General features: G+C 35.4%; 1 protein-coding gene across 4 annotated transcripts in view; it reads left to right on the top strand.

Annotated features, from left to right (window-relative positions):
* FAM135A (family with sequence similarity 135 member A) overlaps positions 1-26051 on the top strand; it is a 95632-nt gene that overhangs the window by 11595 nt on the left and 57986 nt on the right. For all 4 annotated transcript variants that reach the window (XM_037034273.1, XM_037034272.1, XM_037034275.1 and 1 more), the window contains exon 4: positions 2674-2753. In XM_037034273.1, coding sequence (XP_036890168.1) covers positions 2674-2753 — 80 coding nt within the window. The remainder of the gene's footprint in view (positions 1-2673; positions 2754-26051) is intronic.

The raw sequence follows: 26051 nt of genomic DNA, 5'->3' as shown, positions 1-26051 counted from the left end.
CATAGTATTGCCCCACGTAAGTCATAAGGCCAGCTAGATTAAAGGGGTGGTGAGCTACACTCCACTTTCTAATGGGAGTCACATTGTAAGAGGTGTGGATACAGGGATGGGAAAGAAAAATGGAAACATTTAAAAGTCAACCTATCACACACTTTAATATTTTTTTGTTTGTTAAAGTAATTTCTGTGAGGCATTTTGAGAAATAAATAGTAGGATTTAATGACTGATTCCATGTGGAAGATGATGCTGGGAGAGAAAAAAATCACTTAATATATGAAGAGGTATGGATTTGCATGTGTAGAATTAGCTTGAAAAAGCTCAGCAAAGGAAAAAAGTGCTGATGAATCAAATATGGCAAAACCTTTTTAATTGTTGAAAATAGGTAGTAGATATATCAGTTCATTGCTCTACTTTTTGCACATTTAGAATTTGTAATATGAGATTTAAAAGATAATGCTTAAGTTTTAAATCACATTGATTTGGACAATATTAGAATTACTGAGATATGTGATAAAGTTGAAGAGGATGACTGCTATGGTACTTAAGATTAGTTCATTTTGATTTGTTGAATTTGAAGTATCTTTTAAAGAATAAAAGAGTAAATTTAAAGATATAGTTGGTTTTATTGAGCAATTTATGAATTGTGCAGCATCCCATCTAGCGAATAGAGAGGAGCCCCAGAAGCTATAAAATATGGAAGACATTTTTAGGCAGGAACTGAGTGGGACAAGAAGGTTATTAGAAAAAAAAAGAAAGTATTGTTTCAGCAAGGTTTCCTTCTGTTAGAGGAAAGAAGGAATCTCATCACTTAGGTTGCTTTAGCTTCCTTTGGTGGATGTCGAGGGCCTGTTTGACAGATTACTTCATTAATGGGTAGGGACCAGAAAATTCCAGAGTAACCAATTAAGATAACATTCCTGGAGAAGGTTGAAACTGCCGTTAGGTGAGGTGTTAAGTCTAGGTTCATTGTGAACTTGGCTTTAGCCTAAGTAACTTGATTTTGGGCATGTGTTTTTTTTTTAAATATATAGCTCAGTGGAGATAGTTTATAAATGGAAGTTTCGAATGGGTGTAAGGACTAAGTGAATTATTTTTCCCTTTTATTATCAACCATCATAAATATAGCATGTATAATTCCTACTTTTATTAATTTGTCATTATTCTACAGTTTGGTTTCCCTATCCATTGAGGGCAGTTGAGGAATATTATGTTACTGAACTTTCAAAAATCTGACTATTAGAAGTTTTTAGATATGTGGTTTGACTTGTTTATTTCTAAGAATATTTTCAGGATATAATTTACTCTTTTTGAGTTAAAAAAGTTTAATCGAATTTATAGGGGTGACGTCGGTTAATAAAATTACACAAGTTTCAGGTATACCATTCTACATCATCTGTATATTGTGTGTTTACCACCTTAAGTCAAGTCTCCTTCCATCACATTTATTCCCCTTTTACTTTCTACTGCCCCTTACCCTACTTCTCTCTGTCTGGCAGTCACCATACTGTTTGTGCCCATGAGTTGTTCTTTGGCATGTAATTTATTATTTTTTTCTATTCTGGCTTCCTTACTTCTGCCATTTAAGCCAGTTAACTTAGATCTTGTATTTGGCTGTTATGTTAAGTAACTGTCATACATACATTACCTAAATTTATATTTATATTAGAAAATAAAAATATCTTTACTAATTTATTTTCTGATATATCAAATGATTGCTTGGATACTAAGATGAGAAACTTAAACTTAAAAGTAATTTCTATGCAGTATTTTACTGTGATATTTTAAAAATAACATCAGTAAATATCTTACTGAATAACATTGGGATTATAGCTCAATAAAGATTAAATGGAAATAGAATGTGAGGAAATGTTTCTTGTGCATGTTTCCTGATGGTTCTTTTCCTGCTCTTGTAAATATTTTTATTGTAATTTGCACCTTGTTGTTAAGTGATAGAGAACTGATTAAGCAATGCCTAAACTTCATGCAGACAGAGAATAGGGAGAACATGTTACATCTGAGTAAGTTTGTTTTTTGAGTGGGCAGGTTTTTATAATATGGAATCAGTTTTTTTTTTAAGATTTTACTTATTTATCTTTAGAGGGAAAAGGAAGGAGAGAAGGAGAGAAGTATCAATGTGTGGTTGCCTCTAGTGAGTCCCCCACCGGGAACTGGCCTGCAACCCAGGCATGTGCCCTGACTGGGAATCGAACCGCGATCGTGTGGTTCACAGGCCTGCGCTCAATCCACTGAGCTACGCCAGCCAGGGCTTAATATGAAATCAGTTTTTAAAAAACATTTATAATTATGTATTTTTTCAAAGTTATGCTGAAGGATAATTTATCTTTATTATCTTAAAAGGAAAAATAAGTTAAGCAGAGAAACTCTTACATACCTTATTAATTTCTCTGGCTGCTATATGTGACATTCATTTAAAGTAAGAAATACCATATCTTATCTTCAAACATACTGGTTTCCCTTTGGATCTCATCCTGTGCTAATATTTGATCTGTAGATCTCATACATTGTTTTAAATATTATAGGAGTAGTAAATATTATGGGATACTGATATTAGCAGACCAGCTTTATTATATTAATATATAGATACATGAAATTGGGGCAATCCATATTTTAAATGTATTTTTTGAAATGGCTTTTTTGTCTCTTCTACTTTAGTTTGTACCAGATTCGTGCATCTATGAAAATTCCACCAAGAGTTCCCCACAGAGTAGAAGCTCATTTGTTTCATGGAACAGGTAAGCCAGAGAATACTGTATAATAACTTTTCATAATTTTATTTTTTAATTACAAATATAAGACACCAAAGAACATCTTTGTAATACTTCTTACAAGAAATATATTTAAGGCTTCAAAAAACAGGCTTGCTTGTTATAGTTTCCCCATCTCCCTCTTACTTTCTTCTTATGAGCAAGTGAAAAAAAATGTAATTTCCAGGAAAACAAATGTAAGTAGGGGTGCTATGAATTTTATCATGTGGGATGTATTTTTCAAAATACACAGTGAATGTGAATGTGTAATTTGACATGATTATCAGAAGTATTTTATGATAAAACTTAGTAGTACACATTTCGAGAATATTTTTTTAACCATGTGTGTATGTGTGTGTGTGTGCAATGTGTGATCGACTACTCTAATTAGAAAGCAAGGAGCCAGAAGGCATAATCTGGAAATTTGAAGTGTTTAGCATTATGTTTTAGCATACTATGGATACGAAAATGCTGGTTAATGTTAAATTTTTGTTTTTTACATTGTTAATCAATTCTGGAAGCAGCATATGTCCAAAATTACCCTAGCCAAGTTTTATAGTTGGATAAAGCTGAACAACAAATTTTGCCCTATCACTAAAGACCTTGGTGGAATTGTAAAAGATTTTTAACTTCTTCAAGCTCAATATTTCGTATGTAAACTAGAATAAACTACAGAAATTTTATGGGATGTAATGAAGTATAAATCATTTACTATACACAAGGAACATAGCTTTTACTTTGTAGCAACCAGTAAATATAAATGGAAATATTATTATTATCATTGCTGTTTCACTATTTCACTAGTCTACAAATACTTCATGTATTATTGTATAAAATGGAGAGTTTACTCTATATTCCTGAATACTATCAAATGCTCAGGGTAGCCTATTTATTGCTCATGACCAAAAATAAACATTCTTTTAAAAAAAAAACCCAAAAAGCATTTCTTCTTGGCCTGGCATACATGTTAAAATGTATATTTATTATTAAGCCCTGGCTGGTGTAGCTCACCAGCATTGGTGGATTGAGCGTGGGCCTGCAAACCAAAGGATTGCAGTTTGATTCCCAGTCAGGGCACACGCCTGGGTTGCAGGCCAGTTCCCAGCAGGGGACTCATGAGAGGCAACCATACATTGATATTTCTCTCTCTCTCTCTCCTTCCTTTTCCCTCTAAAGATAAGTAAATAAAGTCTTTAAAAATATATATATATATATTTTATCAATAGGTCTTTTTTAAGTTTACATTGTAGGAAATGCAAAGGTTGAAACAACTAATATCGCAAGACAGATCTGATACTCTCTTTTTGAACCTCCTTAATCTAGTAAACTAAGTATCTTGCTCTGTTGTATCTCCTAAAGTTGCCAGTTGAATAAACTATAGAAAGACTATTTTTCTGCATGACTTTTATATTTATTTTTTCAGCTTTATTGAGGAAGAACTGACAAACAGAATTATATGTATTTCATGTGTACAATGTGATTTGATAAACATACACATTGTAAAATAATTACCACAGTCAAGATAATTAGCACATCCATCATCTTGCATAGTTAAATTTTTGTGCATGTGTGGTGAGAATGCTAAAGATTTGCTTTTAGCAAATTTCAAATATACAACACTTCATTATTTAGGATAGTCACCATAGTACACATAAGATTATCACAAACTTACAACTGAAAGTTTGTACCCTTTGATCTACATCTCCCCATTTCTCCCCATGTCCCCAGCCCCTAGCATCCGCCAGTCTACTGTCTGTTTCAATAAAATCGACTTTTTTGTTGTGTTTTGTTTCCATATGTAAGTTGTACCATACAGTATTTGTCTTTCCCTGTCTGACTTATTTCGCTTAGCAGAATGCTCTCAAGGCTCATCCTATACTGTACAAATGTCAGGATTTCCATCCTTTTTATGTCTGAATAATATTCCATCATGTATATATACACCACATTTTTGAAACCGGAAAAGTCAGCATTTGTGCTGTCTTTCACCACCAAAACCAGTGAGTAGAGACAGGTATTAAATCTTCACAGGCACTTTATTCAGGTGGCTGGCGAACTGAGAAGATGGGGTTATGTACCCTAAAAGACTGTCTTACACTTAAAAAGTATAGATAAGAGGTTTGGAATTCAGGGAAAAAAGTGTAGGTAAGTGATTTGGGACTTAGGAAAAAAGGTTAATCAGATGAAAGCTGCTGTAGGCAATTTCCCTAGCATTCTTTCATCTGTTGACTGGTAATTCTTTATCTGTGTCCTGGGTGCTTATTTGTGTCCTGGGCTGCAGATATTTCTCTGTGGAACCAAATGGCTCAGATACCATCTTGATTGCTTGCAGTCCTCCATGGGGCATGGAGGTAGAATTGCAGTGGTCCCCTGGAGTCAAAGTGGGTCATATCTTCAGTTCCTGAAACAGTCACTTTTTACATGCATTCGTTACTAAGCTTATTAACTATTACCTAAAACTGTTTCCAAATCTGAGTTCCCCCATCATTTTCTTTATTCATCCACTGACAGATACTAGGTTATTTTCACATCTTGGCTATTATGAATAATGCTGCAGGGATTACATGGGAGTACAGACTTCTCATTGGAATACCGATTTTTTGTTTTGTTCAAATATATACCCAGGAGTGGGATTGCTGAATCATGTCTTAGTTATATTTTTAATTTTCTGAGGAACCTCTATGTTCTTTCCATTGTTGCTACACCAACTGCATTCCCACCAACAATGCATAAGGCTTCCCTTTCTCCAAATCCTCACCAACACTTGTTATTGCTTGACTTGTTGATACTTACAGGTGTGAGGTGATATCTCTTTGTGGTTTTGATTTATATTTCCTGATGAGTAGTAATGCTAAGTATCTTTTTGGTATACCTGTTGGCCATTTGCCTGTCTTCTATGCAAACATGACTATTATCTGCCCATTTTTAAATCTGATTGTTTGGGCTTTGCTTTTGTTGTTGTTTTCTTTTTGTTTTTAGCTATTGAGTTGTGTTTTGTAATATATTTTGGCTATTGATCCCTTATCAGATACATGATTTGCAGATGTTTTCTCCCATGAGGCAGGTTGCCTTTTAATTTTTTTATGTTATCCTTTGCTGAATAGAAGTGTTTTAGTTTGGTGTAGTCCTGTTTGTTTAGTTTTGCCTTTGGTGTCTTCCCTTTTGGTATTCAATCTAAATGATCATTGCTAAGATAAGCATCAGGGAGCTTTTCACACTGCGTTTTCTTCTAAGTTTTATGGTATCAAGTCTTAAATTTGAGTCTTAATCCATTTTGAGTTAATTTTTGTGAGTGGTATATGATAAGGGTCCAGTTTTAGTCTTTTGCATAAAGGGTATTCATTTTTCCCAGTACCCATTATGTGTTCCTGGTGCTTTGTCAAATATTAGTCATCCATATGCCTGTGGGTTTTATTTCTGGACTCTTATTTTGTTGTATTGGTTTATGTGCCTGTTTTTATGCCAGTACCATACTATTTTTATTATTATTATCTTGAAATAAGAAAGTTTAAAATGAGAAAGTGTAATGCCTCCAGCTGTGATTATATTTTTCTTAACAATACTCTGGCTATTCAGGATCATTTGTGGTCTCATGAATTTTAGGGTAGTTTTTTCTGTTGCCTTGAAAAATGCCATTGAGATTTTGATAAGAGATTGTATTGAATCTGTAGATCACTTGGAGTAGTATAAACATTTTAACAATATTAACTCTTCTAATCCCCAAACATGGGATACTTTTCCATTTACTTTGGTCTTACTCAGTTTCTTTAATCATTATTGTATAGTTTTCAGTATATAGGTCTTCAGTCTCCTTGGTTAGAAATATTATTTCTAATATTTTATTGTTTTTGATTCTGTTAGGAATGGGATTACTTTCTTGATTTCTCTTGAGTAGTACATTAGTGTATAGAAATACAGCTGATATTCTTATGCTGATTTAATATCCTGCAATTTTACTGAATTTGTTAATTAGGTCTAACAGTTTTTTGGTGGGGCCTTTAGGATTTTCTATATATGACAGTACAAAGTCATGTCATCTGCAAATGACATGTAATGATAGTTATACTTCTTTCTTTCCTGTTGCATACTTCTAATTTTTTAATTACCAATTTTTTAATTACCAATTTCTACGATGTTGCATAGAAGTGGCAGCATTGGGTATTCTTATTCCTGACTTTAGAGGAATACTTTCAACTTTTCACTGTCGAATATGATGTTAGCTATGAGCCTGTCATATGTGGCCTTTATTATGTTGAAGTATATTTCTTCTATACCTAATTTATTAACATCAAAGTATGTTGAATTTTTTCAAATGCTTTTTCTGTACCTGTTGATGATTATGTGATTTTTATCCTTCATTTTGTTTGTGTGATGTATCATATCTACTGATTTGCATATTGCAAACCATCCTTGCATCCCATGGATAAATCCTACTTCATCACAGTATATGATTCTTTTAATGTATTGCATTTCGTGTAGTAGTATTTTGATGAATTTTTGCTTCTGTGTTCATCAGGGATATTGGAATTTAATTTTCTTTTCTTAGTGTCTTTGTCTGGCTTTCATATTAAGATAATGCTGGCCCTGTAAAATGAATTTAGAACTGTTTTTTTCTTTCAGTCAATTTTTTTGGAAGAGTTTGAGAAGGATTAACATTAATTTTTCCTTAAGTGTTTGGTAGCTTTCACCAGTGAAGCCATCTGTTTCTGGACTTATTCAGTGGAAGATTTTTGATTACTGGTTTAATCTTCTTACTCATTGATCTATTTAGATTTTCTGTTTCTTCATGATTGAGTCACATATTAGGTTGTGTTGTTTGGGGTCTTTCTAGTTCATTTGTATGGCAGAAATATTACATGTAAATATGATGTACAAAGCAATGTTATTTTGACATTATAACAAAGAGTATTTCAGAAATATCCAAATAAAGTACCTTTTTAAAGTGCTTTTTGTGAGCACTGTGATTTGGTTTCTATTAATTATAAGTCCAGAGTCATTGTTGTTACCAGTTCAGTTTCTAATATCTAATATTATCGACTGTTTTTTAAACATTTTATTTATTTATCTTTAGAGGGGAAGGGAAGGAGAGAGGGAGAGAAATATCAATGTATGGTTGCCTCTGCTGAGGACACACAATGTATCATATGTCCTCTGCCGGGAACTGGCCTGCAACCCAAGCATGTGCCCTGACTGGAAATCGAACTGCAAATCCTGTGGTTTGCAGGCCCATGCTCAATCCACTGAGCTACACCAGCCAGTGCTTCGACTGTTTTATTGACTGTGAGATGTCAATGATCTGATAGTTTACTAGTGTATAAAAAGGAAGTTTCTTTTAAAAATAAGTTGCCTATTGCAGACACTGTCTTTAAAGGAGAAGGCTAGCTTTGGAAAACAATGAACTTCCATAATACATCATTTTAGCCAATATGTGAAAACATTATGTATACATGTATTGTATCATCACTCCAGAAAAGTTTACAGAGTTTGCATATTTTTAATTAAATTATAGCATCTTGGATTTTCTTTATACTTTTCATTACATACCTTATTTTCTTTTTTAAAGTATAATTGACATAATATAAGGTTCTGATGGGTAACATTGATTCAGTATTTATGTACATTATGAAATTATCATTAAGATAAGTCTTCTTATGTTTTATTACCATACAGAGTTATCACTGACTATATTCCCTCTGCTGTATATTATATCCCCATGGCTTTTTTATTTTACAATTGGAAGTTTGTACCTCTTAATCCTCCATACCTCCTTTACCTATTTCCTCAACAGCCTCCCATCTGGTAACCATCAGTTTGTTCTCTGTATCTATGAGTCTGTTTCTGTTTTGTTTGTTGTTTTATTTTGTTTTAGATTCCACATATAAGCATACCCTTTGTTTCTTCTAACTTTGATTTGTACCTTCATCTCAATATCTTTTCTTTCCAGCACTGTTTTACCACAATTCCTACACCTTGTATATGTTTCTGGAAACTTTTTAGAAAGAAGAGAAAAAATAATGATTTTTCCTATGAGTTTCAGTAGGGCAGGTTAGATGGGGTGAGAATTATGTGGTATTACAGCTTATCTCAACACTTTTAAATTATTTTTAGCATGAGATTATGCTAACAGTGAGAGGTTTGGGTCAGGAACTAGTTGTCGTCTTCAATAACATCAGTCAAGAAAAACAATGAGTATTTATAAGGCTGTTGAAAATTGATTAATAATAATGCATGTAGAGACTTCATTGCTAATTCTAAGTCCCAGTTTGAAATTTTAGAAGACTATAATTTCAACACGAAATTCAAATAACAAATTTCCATGTCTAATAGTGATAGTATTTTTTAACTTGCTGATACATTGTTTTATTTGCTTTTTAATATCCATATATCCCTTTGTTCTGAAAAAATTAACTTTTATGCAAACAATACAAGGAAATAGTTAAAAGATCTATTAGTCCACAAAGATTTATAGTGAAAATCTTAGCTCATTTTCACTTGATCTTAGCCAAAAGGCTGAGAAGCAATACATATACATCATTCTCTAGATTCATTCACTTTTTCCTGTTTCTCTAGTACTAATTGTTTCCTCTGTATAACATTTTTACTTCCTATTAGGCTAAATGACAATTTATCTTATTTACACTGTTTGCTCTCTTCCTCTCTCCTACTTTTAAAAAGAGATACCAGCCCTGGCTGATGTATCTCAGTGGTTTGAGCACGGTCCTGTGAAGCAAAGGGTTGCTGGTTTGATTCCCAGTCAGGTCACATGCCTGGGTTGCGGACCAGGTCCCCAGTGGGGGACACATGAGAGGCAACCACACACTGATGTTTCTCTTCCACTCTTTCTCCTTCCCTTCCCCTCTCTCTAAAAAATAAATAAGTAAAATATTTTAAAATAAAAAAATAAAAAGAGATACCACAATTCCCGTATCTTTGACCATTATTATAGCCTCAAATAATATATTTAGAGCTTAATACCCTATTTCAGCAAATATGACAAGCCCCTCATTTTATAAAATAAGGAGATAATGCAGTCTTTCCTTTTTATTCAAATTTTCTCTTTTTTTCTCCAGCGTCTAACCTACTGGATATATTTTGTTTTATATTATCAAGATTGCTAACATTCATATTCTTTTCTGTAGTTAAATCTTATGTGCTTTATCTGTGGTTTGGTTACAAATGTTGAAAACAAATAAACAACATTTGCATTTTTACAGTAATATAAGGGGGAAAGAGTCTATAAAATTGAAATGACTATCTTACATAAAGAAAAAGGATCTTAAATTTCTGGCAAGATAATCCAAATCTATTTACTATTTTGGTACTGATATGAATCACCTGTGATAGAGATTGTACTACAGGAGCTCCAAAGCAGGGAGCTGCTTAAGTGTTCGTGATTTCCCAAAAAGACCACCTGAAAGACTTGCAGATGTGTACATGTTGTTTATTACTCACATGACAGGAGAATGCACTGATGGTGACGGATTGGTGTGAGAGAGACCACACCTCTTTCACTGTGAGGCATGTTATAAGGGGTCACAGACAAAGAAGGCATGTCTGTATCACCTCACTGTGTACATACAGAAGCAAAATATCAAGCAGCCATAGAATAAGAAGCCATCCCCAAAAGGATGTAAGGAGGGAGTTACAATCCATTTACTCAGGACAATACATATTTCTTCTCGCTATGGGCCCTCTGGCCAGCACTCATTATGGTTGTTGGAAGAGCCATGTCCAGCATTAAGTCTACCAAGATAGATAGAGAGATAGATACAGATATAGCTTAGGTATTTTAGGAGTTGTAGGTTCAAAGATGAGGCTCGTATAGAGGTCCAAGATGGTGGCAGGGTAGGTGGAAGCTACACAACCTCCTCCCAGGGGACCAAATTGGAATTACAAGTAATTATAATTATATAATAATTATAGAAAAATCATCCTGAATAACTATGTGAACACTAGCTGGAGAGAAGCCTTATAACCAAGGACTTCCAGAAGAAACCACAGTGAGACTGGTAGGAAGAGTGTGAGAGGGCTGGCTGAGCTTTCACAGGTGGCCTCTAAAGTTCTGGAGGGATATATCGGTGGATGGGGGTGTTTCTCCTGAGAAGTGTGGAGTCTAAATCCCAAGGTGGGTTCCCCAGCTTAGAGCACCAGAATCAGGAAAGGAACCCAAATAACTACTGGCTGTGAGAAGCAGCAGGGTTTCTGTCTATCAGGGAGAGACAGCTGGAGACTCAGAAACTCTAAGAAGGGTCAACACACAAAATTTTATTTATAGCCACTTACCCTGAGCTGTGGCAGTGGGAAGACAGAGCAGACTAGAGAAACATGAGGAGAGTCTGGGGCTGATGGCTCTGGAGAGAGCTGAAGGGTCAACTGACAGGATCTTTGTGATGAATCACTCCCAATACTGCAGAAACCATCTTTCTCAGGCAAAGCACTCCTCTCTATGTGGCATCAGGCTGAAGAGAAACAATAGCCCCACTCTTGTGGAGCTTAAGGTGAGCTGCTGAGGAGTACAGTTGGAGGCTATTTAAGTGATTAAGCCTAACAGAAGGCCTGCTGGCCAGGATGGATCTCTGGATAACATCCACATCCTGGGGATACCAGAAGGAGTAGAGAGTAAGCAAGGGATCAAGAACCTATTTGAAGAAATAATGGCAAAAGACTTCTTTAACCTGGTGAAGGAAAAAGACACACAATTCCAGAAAGCCAGAAAGTCCCAAACAAGATGGACCCACAGAGGCCCATTATAATTAAAATGGCAAGTCCTAAAGAAAAGAGAATCTTAAAAGCTGCAAGAGAAAAGCAGTTAGATATCTATAAGGGATCACCCATAAGACTGTCATCTGATGTCTCAAAAAAAAAAAAAAAAAAGATTTCAGACCAGAAAGAAGTGGTATGAAATATTCAAGTTGGTGAAAAGCAAGGAACTACTATCAAGACTATTTTACCCATCAAGGCTATCATTTAGAATTGAAGGAGAAATAAAGAGCTTCCTAGACAAGAAAAGCTAAAGGAATTCATTACCACCAAACCAGTAATGCAACAAACATTAAAAGGCTTGCTTTAAGAAGAAGGAGCATGAGGAGGGGGAGACAGAGGAAGAGGAGGATGAGAACAAGAAAACAAGGGAGCAGAGTTTAAAAAGTGGCAATAAAAAAATGAAATGGCAATAAATACATATCTATCCATAATCCCTTTAAATATAGATGGCTTAAATGGTCAGATCAAACAACATAGGGTACCTGATTGAATAAGAAAAGGAACCATGTATATGCTGTCTCTAAGAGACCCACCTCAGATGGGAAAAATACTCAAAGACTAAAAGTAAAGGAATGGAAAATATTTCATGCAAATGGAAAAGGAGAAAAGCTGGGGTAACAATACTTTTATCCAACAAAACAGACTCTAAACCAAGACTATAGGTCAAGACAAAGAAGGACATTACACAGTGCTAAAAAGAGCAATGCAACAAGAGGAAATAACCCTAGTAAACGTTTATGGCACCATAGGAGCATCTAAATATGTAAAGCAAATCTTTTTTTAAAAGATTTTATTTATTTGTCTTTAGAGGGGAAGGGAAGGAGAGAAGGACAGAAATATCAATGTATGGTTGCCTCTCATGAGTCCCCTGCTGGGAACTGGCCTGCAACCCAGGCATGTGCCCTGACTGGGAATCGAACCGCGATTGTGTGGTTTGTAGGCCCGCACTCAATCCACTGAGCTACACCAGCCAGGGCATGTAAAGCAAATCTTGATGGAAATAAAGGGAGAGATTAACAGAAATGCAGTCACAATTGGAGGTTTTACCACCCCACTGATTTCAACGGATAGCTCTTCCAGACAGAAAATCTACAAGGAGACAGTGGCCTTAAACCACACAAATATATTTTGATCATAGATCAAATATATTTATTTGATATCTTCAGAACATTTTACCCTAAACAGCAGAATATATATACTTTTCAAGTGCTCATGGAACATTTTCTAGAATAGACCACATGTTACGGCACAGAACAAGTCTCAGTAAATTTAAGAAGATTGAAATCATATGAAGCATCTCCTCTGGCTACAATACTAGAAATCAATCACAAGAAGAACACTGAAAAGCATGCAAAGATATGGAAGGTAAATAACATGTTATTAAATAGTGAGTGGGTCAGCAGGGATATCAAAGAAGAAATGATACCTTGAAACAAATGAAGATGAGCTGGTTTGGAAAAGATAAGCAAGATTGACAACCTTTAACTAAACTCATGAAGAATGAGAGAACCCAAATAAAATCAGAAATGAGAGGAGAAATAACATGTGGCGTGTCCGCCACAATACAAAGAATTTAAAAAAGAGAGATTTCTGGCCAAGATGGAGGTGTAAGTAGATACTGTGCCTCCTCCCACAACCAAAATAAAGACAATAACAATTTAGAAACAAAATAACAAACAGAACTGACAGAAAGTTGAACAGTATGGAAGTCAGACAACCAAGGAGTTAAAATAGACACATTCATTCAGACCTGTAGGCAGGGCAGAGTTGGGTGGTGGAGCAGAGAGGAGTCGCAGCACCAAAAGTGGTGGCACAGGGCACGCAAGGTACCCTGGGCACGCAAGATGGCAGTGGATGGACCCTGGGATCGCAGGCAGTGGCTAGCAGACCCCAGGTGCAGGGTGGCAATGGGCATACCCAGCAAGGCAGCAATTGTAAAGCAAGGCACTATGCTCAAGGTGACTGGCTGATTGGGCGGCCACACATTCGAGTGCAGGTAAACCAGGCAAAACTGGGGAGCAAGACAGACTGCGCAACCCAGGGTCCCAGCGCCGGGAAATAAAGCCTCAAAACACTGATTGAAAACACCTGTGGGGGTTGAGGTGCTGGGAGACTCCCAGCCTCACAGGAGAGTTTGCTGGAGAGACCCACAGGGTCCTAGAATGTACACAAGCCCACGCACATGGGAATCAGCACCGGAAGGGCCCAGTTTGCTTGGAGGAAGTAGTGGAAGGGACTGAAATCTGCCAGAGAGTGGAGCAAGTGCCATTGTTCCCTCTTGGACCCTGCCCCTACACACAGCATCACAACCTGGTGACTAGGTTTCCCTGCCCTGGTGAACACCTAAGGTTCCGCCCCTCCCTACATAACAGGCACATCAAGACAAAAAAAATGGCCCAAACAAAAGAACAGGTCAAAGCTCCACAGAAAATACAACTAAGTGACCAAGAGATAGCCAACCTATCAGATGTACAGTTCAAAGCACTGGTGATCAGGATGGTCACAGAATTGGTTGAATTTGGTTGCAAATTAGATAAAAAAATGAAGGCTACACTAAGTGAAGTGAAGGAAAATGCACAGGAAACCAATAGTGATGGGAAGAAAACTGGGACTCTCATCAATGGAGTGGATCAGAAGGAAGGAAGAAAAACAACCGAACAGAAAAGAATGAAGAATCAAGAATTCAAAACAATGAGGAGAGGCTTAGGAACCTCCAGGACATCTTTAAATGTTCCAACATTTGAATTATAGGGGTACCAGAAGGAGAAGAGGAAGAGCAACAAGTGGAAAACTTATTTGAACAAATAATGAAGGAGAACTTCCCCAAACTGGTAAAGGAAATAGACTTCCAGGAAGTCCAGGAAGCTCAGAGAGTCCCAAAGAAGGTGGACCCAAGAAGGAACACACCAAAGGCACATCATAATTACATTAGCCAATATTAAAATGAAGGAGAGAATCCCAGAAGCAGCAAGAGATGAGACAGCTACCTACAAAGGAGTTCCCATTAGACTGTCAGCTGATTTCTCAAAAGAGAACTTGCAGGCAAGAAGGGGCTGGAAAGAAGTATTTGAAGGCCATGAAAGGCAAGGACCTACATCCAAGATTGCTCTATCTGGCAAAGGTTTCATTTAGAATGGAAGGGCAGATAAAGTCCTTCTTAGATAAGGTCAAGTTAAAGGAGTTCATCATCACCAAGCCATTATTATATGAAATACTAAAGGGATTTATCTAAGAAAAAGCAGATAAAAAACATGTGTAGTAAAATGACAGCAAACTCACAATTATTAACAACGAGACCTAAAACAAAAACGGAAAAAAACTGAGCAAACAACTAGAACAAGAACAGAACCACAGAAATAGAGATCACATGGAGGGTTAGCAACAGAGGAATGGGAGGAGGAGAGGGGGGAAAAGGTACAGAGAATAAGTAGTATAAATTGTTGGTAGAAGATAGACACGGGGAGGGTAAGAATAGTATGAGAAATGTTGAAGCTAAAGAACTTAAGACGTGGACATGAAGTAAAGGGGGGAATGTGAATGAGGGGGTGTGCAGGGTAGAGGGGATGAAGGGGGCAAATGGGACAACTGTAATAGCATAATCAATAAAATATATTTTAAAGAAATAAAATACTACGAATGACTATATGCCAACAGAGTGGACAACCTGGATGCAATAGGTAAATTTCTAGAAACATACAGTCTTCCAAAACAAAATCAAGAGGAATGAGAGAACCTGAATAGACAGATTACAACTAGTGAAGTTGAAGCAGTAATCAAAAATTACCAACAAACAAAAGTTGTTGACTAGATGGCTTCACATTTGAATTTTACCAGACGGTCTGAGAAGAATGAGCACTTCTTTTCAAACATTTTCTAAAAATTCATAGAATGGAAGACTCCCAAGCTCATTTTATGAGGCTGGCATTATCCTAATTCAAAAACAAGATAAAGACACTACAAAAATAAAATAGGCCAATATCCATGGTAAACATAGATGCTAAAACTCTCAACAAAATATTAACAGACCAAATACATCAAAAAAATCATGCACCATGATTCAGTGAGATTTATTTCAGTAATGCAAGGTTGTTACAATACTTGCAAATCAGTAGATGCTGAAAAAAGACTTGATAAATTCCAGCACCCACTTATGATAAAAACTCTCAGCAAAATGGGAACAGAGGGACCATACCTCTACTTACTAAAATCTATGTATGACAGGCCCACTACCAGCATCATACTAAATGGGCAAAAACTACAAGCTCCTTAAGATTGAGAACAAGACAGAAATATCAGCTTTCACCTGTTTTAACATAATACTGGAAGTCTTAGCCATAGCAATCAGACAAGAAGAAGAAATAAAAGACATCCAAATTGGAAAGGAAGAAGTAAAAGTTTTTATTTCCAGATGGCATAATACTGTACATAGAAAACCCTAACAATTCCACCAAGAAACTACCAGAACCAATAAATTAATTCAGTAAAATAACAGGATACAAAATTAATATCCAGAAATCAGTTGCATTTTATATGCTATAATGAACTATCAGAAAGGGAAATTTTAAAAATCCCATTCACAATAGCTTTAAAAAAATAAAATACTTAGGAATAAACTTAACCAGGGATTAAAAGACCTGTACTTGGAGAATTATAAGATACTAAAAAAAGAAATTAAAAGAAGATACAAATAAGTGGAAGTACATACTGGGTTCAGGGAAAGGAAGAATTAACAATTAATATCATTAAAATGTCCATATTATCCTATGCCATCTATAGATTCAGCACAATTTCTATTAAAATACCAATGATGTGTTTTACAGAACTAAATCAAATATTTAAAAAATTATATGGAACCAAAAAAGGCCTGCATAGCAACAGCAATCCTGATAAAGAAAAACAAAGTTGGAGGAATCATGCTACCTATTAACAAGCTATACTATAAGGCTATAGTAATCAAAACAGCATGGTGTTGGCATTAAATCAAACACATGGATCAATGGAACAGAATAGAGAGCCCAGAAATAAACCCACACCTTTATAGTCAATTAGTATTCAGCAGAGGAAGCAAGCACATACAATAAGCTAAAGACAGTTTATTCAGTAAATGGTGTTGAGGAAGTTGGATGGAAATGAGCAGAAGAATGAAAGTAGACCACCTTCTTATGACACACAAAAGAATATATTTAAAATGGTTTAAAAACATAAATGTTAGAACTGAAACCATAAAAATCCTAGAAGAAAAACATAGGCCGTAAAATCTCAACCATTATTCCTGGCAATATTTGATGTGATATATTTCCTCAGATAAGGGAAACAAGAGAAAATAAACGGGAGTACATCAAGCTAAAAATTTTTTTCACAGCAAAGGAAATCATCAACAAAATAAAGACAACCACTGAATATGAGACCATATTCGACAATGTTATCTTATAAGAGGTGAATATCCAAAATTTATAAAGAACTTATAAAACTCAATACCAAAAAAAAATCCAAATAAAAAGTGGACAAAGGAACTGAAGAGACATTTCTCCAAAGAAGACACATATAGCCAATAGATGTATTTATTTAAAGATTCTCAGTGTCACTAAACATCAGAGAAATGCAAATTAAAACTACAGTGAGATATTACCTCACACCTGTCAGAATGGCTGGTATCACTTAAAAAAACAGTTTCTGCAAGGATGTGGAGAAGAGGTAACCCTTTTGCACTGTTGTTGAGAATGCAGATTGGAAGCCACTGTGGAAGGCAGTTTGGAAATACCTCAAAAAAACTAAAATGGAGTTGTCTTTTGACCAAACAATTCCATTTCTGTGACTTTAGCTGAAGAAACTCGAAACACTAATCTGAAATAACATAAGTATTTCTATGTTTATTGCAGCGTTGTTCACAGTTGCCAATATATGGAAGCAGCCCAAGTGTCCATCAGTAGATGAGTCAATAAAATAACTGTGGGACATTTTACACAATGGAATACTACTCAGCTGTAAAGAAGATTTTACCCTGAGCCACACTATGGATTGACCTGAGAACATTATACTCACTTAGCCAGGCAGAGAAAGAGAAATGCTATATGATTTCACTCATATGTGGCATCTAATGAACAAATTGAACTAACAAACAAAAGAGAAACTCTTACAGATAGGAGGCTGAGAGCAGTTGGGGGAGAGGGTGGTAACGGAATGGAGTAATTGAGCCAAAAGGAAAAAGTATTCATGGACAACTGTGTGGTGATTGCAGAGGAGAGAATGGGAATAAGTGGGATAAATGGTAATAGGAAAAAAAAACATGAAAGAAAATGACAGTAACACTTGTAGATCACACTTAACTTCCCTCTCCTTTCCTTGGTCCTTATCAGCATTTTTATTTTATTAATATTCTTTATTAAATGCCATTTCCAAGCTCCTTTTAGAAAAAAAGCCTAGTATAAATAAATTCAGTAAACTAAATTTAAAAGTACAATATACTGGTGATTGTGCAATCATCACCTCACTCTAGTTCCAGTGCACTGAAATATACTTTTTATCTAAAGTAGTTAATTTTATGTTCTAAAATTTGTATCTTAGTTTAAAAAGCACAGCTCATGTAGGTGGGGGTGGAGAGATGTGTCTCTCTTGTATATAATAAAATAGTAACTTTGAATCAGGATTCCTACCACCTTCCCTTTATGTTGCTTGAGAAAACTCAGTTAACATTGGTGAGCTTCGGTTTCTTATCTAAGAAATGTGTTACCTCCTTTAAAAGGTTGTCGTGTGTGAAATAAGTAAAAGTTCTCAGCAAACTGTAAAGGACTGTATATGTATAAAATACTATTATTTGGCTTCTAGTGATATAAGAAAGAATCAGAAGTAAAATTTGGCTCATTTAGTATGATTTTGGGATCTATTTACTGTTGTAAAGAGCTGAAACTTATAATGAAGTTAATTTTGTTTTCTCATTTATATAATTTCAATTAAGTACATAGGATAATATCTGCTGTTATTAAGTAAATTTTAAAATGTTTAAATCATTAAAACCTTCCCTAGTATAAGAAGCATGAACAAAGATGACTAAGAGAAAGAAGGGAAAGCTGAAGGGAGGGAGAGACCTCCAAAGACCCCTTAATTTGTAACTTATCAAGGAAATCTAGATACTTGGGATTGCATTTATAAGATGCTTATAAAACTGGCTTAACCAAGTGCTAGAAGCAGCTAAGTGTCCATCAGTAAATAGGTGGATCAAAAAACAGGGGCATATTTATACAATGGATTACTATGCAGTAGAATGAAAGAACAAACTTCTACCTTTCAGGACTGCTTGGATGGAACTGGAGAGTATTATGCTAAGTGAAATAAGCCAGACAGTGAAAGATAAATACCATGTGATCTCACCTATAACAGGAACCTAATGAACAAAACAAGTGAGCAAAATAGAACCAGAGACATGGAAACAAGAAACAGACTGACAGGGACCAGAGGGGAGGGATGAGGAGAATAAGGTGGGGAAAGATCTAGTCAAGGAGCAGGTACAAATGACTCATGGGCATGGACAACAGGGTGGGGATTGACTGTCAGAGTAGGGGAGTGGGCAGGGCAAGGGAGAGCAGCAGGGGAAATTAGGACAACTGTAATAAAACAACAATAAAAAAACTGGCTTAATCTGTAGAAAGTGCTTGAATTTGGACATAACTAGTTTCAGGTCTTGTTCTGCTACTCACTAGCTATTTGTAAATGTAAGGATAAACATGTTGCTTCAGTATATTTATATATTATATATTGTAATATGATTGCCTTTGTAATGATATTTAGGACATTACACGATTTTGGTAAAATGTTGTTGTCCATACTCATTACACTGCATTAGATCTCTATGGCTTATTTACTACTATTTTGATGCAGCATTGTACCTTTAAACAACATCAATTTTTTTAAAGATTTTATTTATTTATTTTCAGAAAGAGGGGAAGGGAGAGAGAAAGAGAGGGAGAGAGATATCAATGTGTGGTTGTCCCCTACTGGGGGCACCCCCTACTGGGGACCTGGGTGCCAATCCAGGCATGTGCCCTGACTGGGAATTGAACTGGTGACCCTTTCATTCACAGGTCAGTGCTCAGTCCGGTAAGCCACACCAGCCAAGGCTAAACAACATCAATCTTACATCTGCACTCGCATCCCCTGGTAACCCCCATTTTACTCTGATTTTTATGAGTTTAACTTTTTGGGATTCTAAATATAAGTAGCATCATACACTATTTTTCTTTCTCTGACTTATCTCACTTAGCATAATGTATTCAGGGTCTATCCATGTTGTTACAAATGGCAGGATATCCTCCTTTCGCGTGACTGAATAATACGCCATTATAAATACATATCACATTTTTTATACATTCATTTGTTGAGGGGCATTTGGGTTGTTTTCCTGTCTCATCTATTGTGAATAATGCTGCGAGAGACATGAGTGTATATGTCTATTCAAAATCCTGTTTTAATTTTCTTTGAGGATATCCAGAAGTGGAACTGCTGGATTTATATGGTAGATCTATTTTTAATTTTTTGAGAAACCTCCATATTGTTTTCCATATTGGTTGGACCACTGTACTACATCATCATCAGTACATCACCTGTTATCTTTTGTCTTACTGATGATACTCATTCTAATAGGTATGAGGTGATATATAGCTCATGGTTTTAATTTGTATTTCCCTGACAATTACCGTTGAGCATCTTTTTGTGTGCCATTGACCATTGTAATGTTTTCTTTGGAAAACTATCTATTTAATTCTAATAAAAGACTGCTATTTGTGAGGTGTAAGTCAGGGATATTTCACAAAAATTCAAACAATAACGTATGAGTAAAGTCTTCTTACTAAAAAAATATTCTTAGAAGCTTCAGAAAACTATACTTGAAAAATAATTAAATAAATTTTTTTTTTTTTAAAAAAAGAAGCTTCACAATTTAGATAGGCATTTGGACTAATGAGAAATTAACCTTTGTTGAATGAAATAGAAATTTCCAGTTATTTGTATTTGACCTGGGTTTTTCTGAATGAAATTCTTTGTATGTATATGTATTTTCATTCTTCTTTCTACCTATCACTACCCAGTGCTTGTATACAGGTTATAACTGATAAAAAAATAATATTTAAAAAAGTAAGTTTGGAAGTAAGGGTTAATTATCAAAATTTTAAAAAATCAGTCCAGTTGCTTTGCCTTGGTAGTGGTTAATTGGCTACTTATGATAAAGCTGCAAATATTTTAAAGTTCTCCTACAGGGGTGTTAGACTCAATTTTCACCGGGGTCCACATCAGCCTCACAGTTGCTTTCAAAGCGCCGAATGTAATTTTAGGACTGTATAAATGTAACTACTCCTTAACAGTTAAGTGAGAGTTTGGTGCTGCTGCCTGGCACTAACAAGGTGCTGGGCGGGGTAAAACAGGGTGGAGGGCAGGATTTGGCCCAAGGGCCTTGTGTTTGCCACCTGTGTCGTAGAACCATCTCTTTCTCCCTTAAGCTTTGCACAGCAACCAACTTTTCAAGGCCCTTCTTTTAGCACCTCAGGAATGTGATAGTTCTGCTGAATTGTTAAGATTTTTCATGGTTTGACCCTATACTACATGTCTAATTTTATTTCTGTCCATTCTCCTTGTGGATTCTATGGTACCACTTCTGGTTTCTCAAATTTGATGGGTTCTAAATTACCTCATTATTGGTGCGCATTCTTCCTTACTTATTATCTCTCCTTACTAAGGCAGGGATAACTCCTATAGGTAGTTAGAAGTTTCCTGTCCCATGTTTGTTTTTATAACACTTTCTAATTTTTTCCCTTAGAAATAGAATTCTAATGCAGTCAAACCACAAGAACCATTAAATCAGAATGCTGTTTTAGGATGAGAAAATTTAAAGAAATATATAACTATAGACAATTTATATTATGTCACTAATCCATTACTGTTACCAGTAACTGAATAATCTTCACTGTGAGTAGAAAACTTACGATATAGTTAGATCTTTCAATAAACTTTACATAGATAATGAAAGTAGAGTTTATTCGTCATTACAAGACTTTATTTTGCTTTCCCTGGGGTCAACAACTTCCTTCTGTCACTGCCATTGGCTGTCTATTTACCTAGTTTAAGAGATAATGATAATTACACTGCCTTTTGCTTTGTCCTCCTAAAATAGGGAGTTAAGAGATTAGCACACTGTACTGCAAATATTTGCTTGTATGTTTCTATTCACACTAGATTAGAACTCTGAAAAGAAGGGTAGTGTTATTTATGTTCGTATCTTATAGCTCCTAGTATTTTAGAGGCTTAATTAAGATTGAGTGAATGCTGACTTGTTCACAGAATAAATAAGAGATAACAATTCTAGCTGTTTAACCAAACAAAATGCTGAAATATACTGATAGGAAGAAAATATAAATTATGACTAAATTATAAATTTGTAGGCCTATATCACAAGTTACTAAAGGTATAGGTCTTGATGTTAGTTAGGGTTAGCAGATAACTGAGATGCAAAGTAAAAATAGAGTCATTTCAATAAGAAAATAGGACAGTTAGGTGAAAGTTTATTTATTCAGTAAACAGTTGCTGAATGCTTATTATGTAAAAGACATAGTGCTCACTCCTAAATTAAAGCAGTGAAAAATTATATGTGGTTTCTAAACTCAGAGATTATCTTCTAGTAAATATTAAAAAGCAGAGAGGGTTTCAGACCCAAGACAGTAAGTATACACATTTGTTTCAGTATTTTTGTTTCCAATACTCTTTAGTAATAGCCATATAAAAACACAAAAATTGAGTAACTGAAAAATATTTCAGTCAATTTTTGAAGAACAGAAAAAAAAGTTGGAGCTAAACTACCTTCGGGAACCCTTTTTCCAGGAATTTTAGGCAGGTACATCAGATAAAGAGAAGTGAGAGGTGGGCCTGAAAACAGATAAATTAAGTTTGTAATTGAGTCTATTGTGGTATAGTTAGTTGGGCACTCAGGCCCAAATATAGAATGTCAGGAAAAGTAGTATTTACCTTAAAATAAAAACCTCAGGGCTTTTCTCTAAATATATTGGCATGGGGTATTAACACTCCGGAGTAAAGCATTCATTCTTTCTCTCTCTCTCTCTCTCTCTCTCTCTCTCAGGGGTTTTTTTTTGTGTGGTAAAAACATGTAACATGAAATCTATCTACCATTTTAACAAATGTTTAAGGGTACACTATCTTTATATAGTGTCATTAACTATACAGAAGGTCACTAGAATTTTTTCACTTTGCGTGACTGAAACTCTGTAGGATTGAATAGCAACTTATTTCCCCTTCTCCCAAACCCTAGCAACCACCATTCTACTTTCTGCTTCAATGAGTTTGACTATTCTAGGTAAACCTAATGTAAGTAGAATCATACTGTATTTGCCTGGCCTATTTCACGTAGGATAAGCCCTCGCAGTTCATTCATGTTGTATTGTAGGACAGGATTTCCTTTTAAGACTGAAAATATTCCATCATGCACCTCGTTTTCTGTTTCTGTTCATCCCTTGATGGACATTTAGTTTTTTACCACCTCTTGACTACTGTAAAAAATGCTGTAATAAACATGGGAGTGCACATATGTTTCTTTGAGATCCTGTTTCAGTTCTTTTGGGTAAATACCCAAAGAGGGATTGCTGTATCATAAGGAGTTCTGGTTTTAGTTTTTTGAGGAACCTCTGTGTTATTTTCCATAGCCATATCATTTTACATTTGTATCAACAGTGTACACAGTTCCGTTTTCTCTGCAAGTCTGACCATGTTCATAATACTATATGAAGTACAGTGAGAAATATATGAAACATGGACCTTGCCTTCATGAAATTGCTCTTTCTTCCTCCGAAATGCTCTTTTTTTCCCATCTTTATTTGATTACTGCTTTTTTATTGTATTCCAGTTCAAGTGTTATATTGTCAACAAAGGCTTTCCTGACTCCACAGACTAGGTGGAGTCATATTATAAGATGCTGTAGCACTCTGCCCTTCTCTGTAACACTTAGTGCTTATGTAATTTATAGAATTACCTGAGGTCCAGGAAAGTAAGGTTTGTTTGGTTTGGTTTGGTTTGGTCTGGTCTACTTGGCTTAAAATAATGCATGGAACATTTAAAAAAAATTTGTGTCTCATACATTTCTTGAAGATCGTCTAAAACATTATTTTATCAAGTAATAAAATGAGCACACAGACATCTAACCTTTCATTTAAGAACTAAAACATTACTTGTACTTTTATTGCCTGTTAAATAAATAAATAAATAAAACATTACTAGTACTGTAAAGATGCCTCCTGACTTTTGTGTTCACTATTTTATTTTCTTTATAATTTTATCAGCTATGACCATATCCCAAGGAAATATCTGGTTGAGTTTGGAAATACGAGTATCAAGCAAAAACCCAGTTGTGTAAGAAAGTTGTACTATCACTATTAAAAAACTACAATGAACGGAGTTCTCTGGGTTAGTCTATGCTTCTGTATACTTGGAAGGTTTTAAGACCCCCCTCTTGAACCCCCCCTTTGGGGAAGTTAGTGGACAAGGTCAATAGCAAATTGTGTGAAACATAGAGCTTACCACATTCAGGACTTCAGGCAAGGTTGTAAAGTGATGAACTATTGGATATACAACATGTGAAGTAGGCTTATTTGAATTTAAACTTACCATTTAACTTCAACTTTCACGAGTAGGTCAAAGCAGAAAACTTGTGTAAAGTGCTAAGACTGCCCTCATAAAATCTAGGAAAATAGGGCCCAGACTTCATCACTATATCCTCAAACGAATCAAAAAAGAATCTAAGCTTTTAATCTCTCCCATGTTTAAAAAATGATACCATGACAGCAAAGATTTTTTAGATGACAGACCTCAACATGTCTGTTACAGCACACTACATCAATCTTTATTAGTCACCTTCTGTGTCTAAGGCAGAGGATCTTGGGAATCTTCCTTTACCATTATCCTAGGGCTTCCTTTCACTTCTCTAATACATTGGATCTTGTTTCCTACCACTTTTCTTCTTTCTTGGTTTACTCTTTCATTTTGGTAGATCCTATTCTCCATAATCTTGTTGAGAAAAGTGGCAAAAGAGATAAATATTTTGAAACCTCTAGTATTTAAAAATATCTTTATTCTAGTGGTCTCTGTGGTGCAATGGATAGCGTATTGAACTTCTAAAAATGTCTTTATGCTGTTGTCATTTGAAACTTTAGCAAAGTATAGAATTCTAGGTTGGAACTGTTTTTTCCCTTCAGAATTTTGAAAATACAGTGTTCTATTGACTTTTGGTTTGCAGGATTGTTGTTGAGACTTGTAAAGCCATTCTGATTGTAAATTTTTTTGTGTGAGACCCTTTCCACCTTTCAAGAAGGTTATGGAATCTGTTTTTATTTCTAGTGTTCTGATGGCTCATAATGATGTGCCAGTGATCTCTGAGTATTCATTAGGCCCTTTTAATCTGGAAGCATGTTCCTTACTTTTGGAAAATTTTCTTATCAATAATTTTCTCCCATCTGTTTTCTCTGGTGGATCATCTTCACTGGTCTTCTTAATTTTTAGGGGTTTTTTTTCTTTCCTTTTTTCTATTTCTGTCTTTCTGCTCTACTTAATGGGCCATTTCTTCAACTTTAGCTCTTTTTTCAGCTTTTTGCTTTTCTCTTTTATTCTCCCATTTTTCCCTCTCTTTCTCCCAGCTCTCTTTCCTCTTCCTTTTCCTCCCTTCCTTTCATCTCCTCTCTTTTCCTTGTTGGCAGGGAAAAGAGAAGAGATGAAAAAGGAGATGACATTTTCCTTATTTTGGCTTCTAACTTAACATGTTAGAAGTCTACTTCAGTTGTCTGCTTGTTCTCAGTTATCTGTACATGACTGAAAAGAGAGCTTATTGGAAATTCTAAGAGCATATGCAAGACTTGTCTCTTTGAGCTCCCATTAGGATGGTATCGGTGAGCTGTTTGCTAAGGGATCTTTGAAGTCAGTATCTATAGACATACTAGATCTATTATTGAATTACTGGGTTGGTCAGATTCCCATGCTAAGAATTGTGAAGAATCTGAGATTTTGCTTTATATATTGAAAATAATTTTCCATAGTTTCTTACATTTCTGTACATATTATGAGCAGAGACACTAGAAGTCTTCTGTTCCAGGTTTTTAAAGAATGTTTCTATAACAAGGAGGTTTGAAAACTCTAGATAGTGTCCCTGGAACAGAAGGGAGATTTGTTTACTGTCCAATATAGTAAAGGTAATATGTCTCTCCAGTTCAAAGTTAGATAGCTTTTCTTGTAGCCCTTTATAAATCATTGATGTTTTGTAAGCTTAAAGCTACTCGATTCTAATTAAAAAGCCAACAAAAAAACCCCACTGCATGTGTACCATCCATCGGGGTGGGACATGAGGCAGTGAAGACGAGGGGAACGGATGTGAGCATGAAGCCCCTGCTGCTTGCTGTGCCATAAGTAATAAAGCCCTTATCTATGACCCAGGAGTCCCATGTCTTCTGCCACTATTCATGCAACTGTGGTAGGCCAGCTTGT

The sequence above is a fragment of the Sturnira hondurensis genome, unplaced genomic scaffold (genome assembly GCF_014824575.4).
Source record: "Sturnira hondurensis isolate 20B ecotype Veracruz unplaced genomic scaffold, ASM1482457v3 Scaffold0022136, whole genome shotgun sequence".
NCBI lineage: Eukaryota > Metazoa > Chordata > Mammalia > Chiroptera > Phyllostomidae > Sturnira > Sturnira hondurensis.
The sequence above is the reverse complement of the archived record's forward strand: the minus strand, read 5'-3'. Positions and strand labels throughout refer to the sequence as shown.